At 42.2% G+C, this 6,298-nt stretch overlaps 1 protein-coding gene across 2 annotated transcripts in view; it reads left to right on the forward strand.

The window, feature by feature from the left end:
* myt1la (myelin transcription factor 1-like, a) overlaps window positions 1–6,298 on the forward strand; it is a 70,647-nt gene that overhangs the window by 24,588 nt on the left and 39,761 nt on the right. For both annotated transcript variants that reach the window (XM_023407603.2, XM_023407605.2), the window contains exon 5: window positions 776–838. In XM_023407603.2, the coding sequence (XP_023263371.1) occupies window positions 776–838 (63 nt within the window). The remainder of the gene's footprint in view (window positions 1–775; window positions 839–6,298) is intronic.

Here is a 6,298-nt window from a genome sequence, read left to right on the forward strand (position 1 = left end):
TGCTGCTGTTGCTGCTGCTGCTGCTGCTGCTGCTGCTGCTGCTGCTGCTGCTGCTGTTGCTGCTGCTGCTGTTGCTGCTGTTGCTGCTGTTGCTGCTGCTGCTGCTGCTGCTGCTGTTGCTGCTGCTGCTGCTGGAATTGATTCAGGAAACAGTGAGAAAGGTGTGAAATACAACTGGCTGGTTGTGTGTCACAGATCCATGAGGTTCATCTCACTGTGACTGTGGATTTTAAAGCTGTGTAAAGTTCTCACAGCTGTTAACAAGATCTGCTGTTTTTACATCTTGACGATCACGAGGGAAGAGCAGGAAGCCCAGAATTCAGTTTCCTCAATAAAAGGCCTCGGGATGTTTTAATATTGTTAATATTTAATATTTCCTCTCCTGTTTTTGTTTTGTCCATCAGTCCAAAACTTTCCTTTACTAAACTAAAATATACATCTATTGCCAAAACCAGCCAATATTTGACCTTTTTGTTTAAGAAATGAATCCCTGCAGCTGTAAAAAGAATTAATCATCGTTAAATAGTTAATCCATCCGTCCATTCTGCTGCTTAATTGCGTTTGATGTGGTATTAAATTGAAGCAGAGACCCCAGAGGAAACCCTGACGCACAACAGCGCAGCGTAACTTCACCAATAAACCACTGACCACACCACGTCAGGTGGAGCTGCAGAACGAGCAGCCGACACCCACAACCCCACCCTGCATATCACTCACCCAACACTACTGTAGAGTGTGTGTTCTCACTGTGTGTGTGTGTGTGTTTGCTCCTCAGCTGTCCCACCCCCGGCTGTGATGGCAGCGGTCACGTCAGCGGGAAGTACGCCAGGCACCGCAGGTACGAGCTGCTCCTCTTGCTTTGCCCATGTCCAGTTTTTACATCGTTTTCTTTGAGTTCTTTGTTCCAAGAAATGATTTTGCATGAAGCCTGATGAGTGCGGAGGTCTGAGGATGTCTTAAATGTTACATCTGACATATTGTGTTAAATGTTTGGATCACTCATTCTTTCTGTGACATTTAGGAGCTGCTCAGATTCTCTACTGTAGGTCACTCCCCAGGTAACAAAATGAAACTTCTGGCCCAACATATGCCCGGGTTCTTGATTTTGTTCTTTGGACAGAAGAAATGTGTCCAGATGCACGTGACAGTCATGCTGTAAATGGGCCAGATTCGGGCCGTGGAACCGCACGTATACTGGGCCAGAAGAAAACCAGCATGGGCTGGATTTATTTTGCTATCTAGGATCATATTATTGACCCAACATGGATGCATGTGAAGCAAAGAAAACATCATCAGGAAAATGTATTTTCCCTCTAAGAGAAGAATTCTGAAGTATGAGAAATCAGATTTTAAGATTTCTGGTTTTAGCCATTGAAGGCTTCACATTTCTCTACAACTTTTATTTTGAAAGATAAAAAATAAGAATCTCTAAAAGGACGATTTGAAACTTTTCTCCCGCCAAAAATTTCCATTAAAATCTGCCTAAATAAACTTAATTTAAATGTTTTCAACCAGTTTCAACTCGTCAAGTTTCAATTTCTGCTTCATTCAATGAGGTTTAAAGATAATAAATTTAAGATAATAAATTCAGTGGAGACTTTTAATCTTCCAGAGCCTGGGTTTCAGTAGCTTCACCATAACTATACATTTTAATCTTTTTAGGTGCAAAAATAATAAATGAACAATTTAAAATGAAGGGAATTTATATTTTGTCTGAAACAGCATTAGAGAGAAAAGATATAACAAAATGAAAAATAAAGAAAATATTATAAATTGTGCAGACTTTTCTGGTTGGATTGTAAAAGAATTGATGAAGGGTGTCCGGCTGGCTGCAGTCCTGTCTGTCGGCTTCAAACGTCTCACTCAGCAGCTCAGAAACCGAACTGTAGCAACAATAAATGAGCTCACGTCACGGTCTCAGACCTCCTCAATCGGCAGCTCGCAGCCTCCAGTCAGTAAATCCACCCGCCCCCTCACGGGGCCGCAGATAGAAAACCAATCAGGCCGAGCGCGTAGCTGCGAAGTCCCCAGGTCACGGCGGGCGATGGCTGTCCGTCCCGCAGTGCTCCGACCCTTCAGGCTGCAGGACGCTCCGTTTCTGCCTTAGATCTCTGTCGCCTTTGGAAATGCAGAGACAGTGAGTTACCAACAGAAGTGTGTGTGTCGGGGGGGGGGGGGGGGGGGGCAGAAAGCGACATTCACTACAAGTCTTGATTTCTCTGGAGTAAAACTGCAGCCAATGTAATGTTTGTATTTTCATAGTAAAACAGGCCAGAGCCACAAAAACATCCATCTGCACGAAACTCATACATTTCTATAAAACAGGTGGAATATATATCAAACCAAATGTAGTTGCATTGAAGCAGAAGTGGACCACAGAGGTTTTCTCTCAAAGAAAATAACATTTGAAGGCTGAATATGAGGCCGTGGAAACTGAAGTAGATTTCATTATTTAGGTAAAAAAAAAAACAGATTTAAACATCCATTATGAAATCAAAGCACTCGTTGAGATGTTCTGAGGTTATTTTGGAGCATCTCTACGGTATTGTTTTCAGTGTAGAGGTTTGTGTGTGTGTGTGTGTGTGTGTGTGTGTGTGTGTGTGTGTGTGTGGGAGGCTGGCATGTAGAGGTTGCACAGCTCAGGACAGCGGTGGTTTGACGCCCGAGGTAACAGAGAGATAATGAGAAGGGCAGGATGGCGAATCGCTGGCAGAGCAGACTGATGTTGCTGCGAAGGGCACAGAGCTGCCCAGGAACATTCAGCATCAGGCGTAACCAGAGTCAGACTCCAGAGTAAGAGCTCAGATATTCACACTCTCCTATAAAAACTCTGACAGACGTTTTTAACGGTTAAGTCTTGATGTTTTTGTGGGAGAACAAGGAATTGGTTTCGATTTTGATTTGATTTAAAAAGCCTCTTTTACTTCACCGCTCCGTTTTCAGGATTATTCCAAGGGCTCAGTAATATTTTTATCACATATCATCTTGTTTTAGGGAGCTGTGACTTCCCCGCCGGCTCCTCGTGCTGGACATCAGTTTGAGGAGTCACGTTTTCCCAGTTGAACTTTCGTAGAAATAATTGAAGCTTATAAACTTCATGGTTTGGAAGCAGGAGAAAAGAAGGAGGCCCAACTTTAGTAATCTCAATCTGTCACTTTAAAGTGTCAGGTACATATTTAATCAACATTGCATATCTCCTGCTGCTGTGTACATATTTATTTTTACTTTATATACTGAGCGTATTTGGCACAAGAATCTTTTGGATTGAATTCAGTTGTCTTTTATCCTGATTTAAATTTAGAGTGTGAACCGGATGAACTTGGCAGCTGTGTCATTTAGGTAAATATAAACACCGGATCAGACTCGGTACCGGAGGCTGCGGTTTCAGGACAGGGCCGCAATCTGAAGACTGCGTTTCTAGGACCCTAGTTTTTCACTACAAAGCCACCTAGTGATACCGTCCTGCAGGGATGATAGCAGCCCAACCCTGAAGGTAGCAACAGGTTTTGTTCAGCAGGATCATCACCACTTCATGATAAATACAGTCAGCAGAAGTAAAAAGCTAATGTTGGACTATAAACTACTACACCACGGTCACATGACTTTGATTCAGCTCTGACCTCTTCCTCTTTCCTCTGACAGCGTTAGTGACAGTTTGTATAAACACAACGAGGCAGTGAAGGTGAACCGGAGAGAAGATCAGTTTTCATGTTCAACACGACGACGTTCGACGCTCAACGTCCCCGACAACCTCTGAGCCTCGTTCAGACACTCGTTAGCAACTGAGACGTAAAAGCTTGAAGAGAATTTACTGATGTATTTCATGTTGGAGAATACAACATGAAAATGTCTTGAGCTGATTTCAACCAACTGAAACCCAGAGACTCATTCATGACTTGGTTAGAGTGAGGTGTAGGGGTGAGATGCAAAAATATCCCCAAAAATCTAAATCCAAAACAAAAAAGAAGAAGATCCAAAAACTAAAACTCTGTATTCTACAACACTAAACCCCAAACCTACATCCTAGTGTTGATGTTTTCCCCTCAAACTCTTCATGTCGTCATGCTTCGACCTCAGAGCTGGTTTATGAAAGTAAATTTCCTCAACAGTTAATTCTTTGGAGAAAATAATCACACTATGAAGTCCGTTTAGAAGCTGTTCCCAGTTGGAATTGTAAATGTTGAAATTTCCTCTTTTTTTTCATTGAGCACTTTAAGGACTCCTCGTCCATGCTGGGATTTCAAGTTCTGTCCTGACGCTGGAAACGGAGGTTGACAGAATAACGTTATAACTAACTGTTATCGTCTCTGGTAAATTGGTGACAGAGAAGGAAAGACAGAGGCTGGGAGAAAGAGAGAAGTCGCCGTCTGATGGTTCCTCTCTGGGGAACCGACAGATGAATTACTTAATCAGTTAATCATCAGCTGATCACAGGAGCGCACAGTACACAAACATCTGATTTTACAAAGACGCAGCAGAGAGGGAGAGCTCAGCGTTTGCTAATTTGTTTCCTGTCTGATTTCTTCTTGTTATTTATTTGCAGCCTTTCCACTAAATGCTAATAAGATTTTACGGGTTGGGAAGTGTCCTCAGACTCCACACGAGTCTGAATATCTTTAGCGGGAATTTAATTTGACATTTCATAAGCGTCTTCCCCAGAGTCAGATGAAAAGATGGATGCAAGCTTCATCCTTGTTGAGGTCCAGAATGTGTTTAGCCTAACTTTGCATACGTACTTGGAAGTAATGTGAGAACTGCTTGTGTGACTTTTTAAAATCAGATGAAAGTAAGCCTTACAAAACCCCCAGTGTTGTCTGATGTCCATGTTAGCTTTCCATTAGCTTGTTGTTAGCTTGTAGGAAATGGTGTGGTGAGAAAAATCCATATATACCTGACTATTCTCGTTATGTAATTGGCTTCAGATGAGACTTAACGTTCACAAAACCAGCTCCAGCGTGTGGGCGTAAAATCAAAGCAAGCCACATTAGCAGAGGAACATGCTAATGCTAGTGTCAAGAAGCTAGCATGCAAAATAAACAACATGGGGAGTGTCTGAATCATCTTACAGTCATTACCTTTGAGACGAGCCAGTGAGAGAATATCAGACATGTTTCCAACACAGACTGTAACTGTCCCGACATGAGAGTCACATATTTACCAGACAGAATGAGTGTAAATACACTTTACAAACCGTGGCTTTAGCTAGTTTATCGGCTAACTAATTTAGCAACAGATGAACTGATGAGGGATAAAATGATGGAGCTGAGGTTCATTTACTGTGTTTTACTGTCTGTTTCATAAACAACATAAAATCCAGTTTGTTAGCACCTGCAGCCCAACGAGCGGACGTCATTCAGAGACTGTATACAGCTGAAGACTCTGGTCTGCTCTGCAGTGGTCAGGCCATTGCTTTAATCTCCTCACCCTGTTGATGTATCAGTCAGACTCTAATACAAGTACAATCACACCCTGACCCTCGACCACAGAGAGCAGCAAACAAAACTCTTTCATTTCATTTCTGAGAATGCCAACATTAGATAAAATAGAGGAAGTACCCACAGCTGTAACATTATTATAAAGTGTGAACGCTTCTGAGACAAATCTCCTTCAAACTCTATACGAGTGTTTAATGTACGGAAAAACATTCTGTTTTCTCTTAGTGAAGTTTAATTGATGAAGGTTCCAAAGTTTATTGACGACACAGTCGTTAGTGTAAAACAGTAAAGTAAGTTGATTTGTTAACTGTACTGCACTTTAGTACTGTACTGTAGTTCTCTACTGTAGCACTGTAGTACTGTGGTACTGTAGTACTGTACTGCAGTACTGTAGTGTACTGTAGCACAGTAGTACTGTAGTGTACTGTAGTACTGTACTGCAGTACTGTGGTACTGTAGTACTGTAATACTGTACTGTGGTACTGTAGTACTGTGGTACTGTAGTACTGTACTGTAGTACTGTACTGCCGTACTGTAGTACTGTAGCACTGTAGTACTGTGGTACTGTAGAACTGTACTGCAGTACTGTAGTACTGTACTGTAGCACTGTAGTACTGTGGTACTGTAGTACTGTACTGCAGTACTGTAGTACTACAGTACTGCAGTACTACAGTACTACAGTACTGCAGTACTGTAGTACTGTACAGATCAGTGTGTGATTCCTTCAGACAAACAGTTTGATTCCAATGTGGGAAATCTGGATCCTGGTGTTTCTTTTTTCTGGGATTGTTGACTATTAGAAAATGACTGAATGTCGTGAGGGGGCGCAGAAAGGATCAAAGTCTATGTGTGCCCCCCCCCCC

This window comes from Seriola lalandi, unplaced genomic scaffold (assembly GCF_002814215.2).
Source record: "Seriola lalandi dorsalis isolate HSWRI2012SDOR001 ecotype SW California unplaced genomic scaffold, Sedor1 jcf7180002054339, whole genome shotgun sequence".
Taxonomy (NCBI): Eukaryota; Metazoa; Chordata; class Actinopteri; order Carangiformes; family Carangidae; genus Seriola; species Seriola lalandi.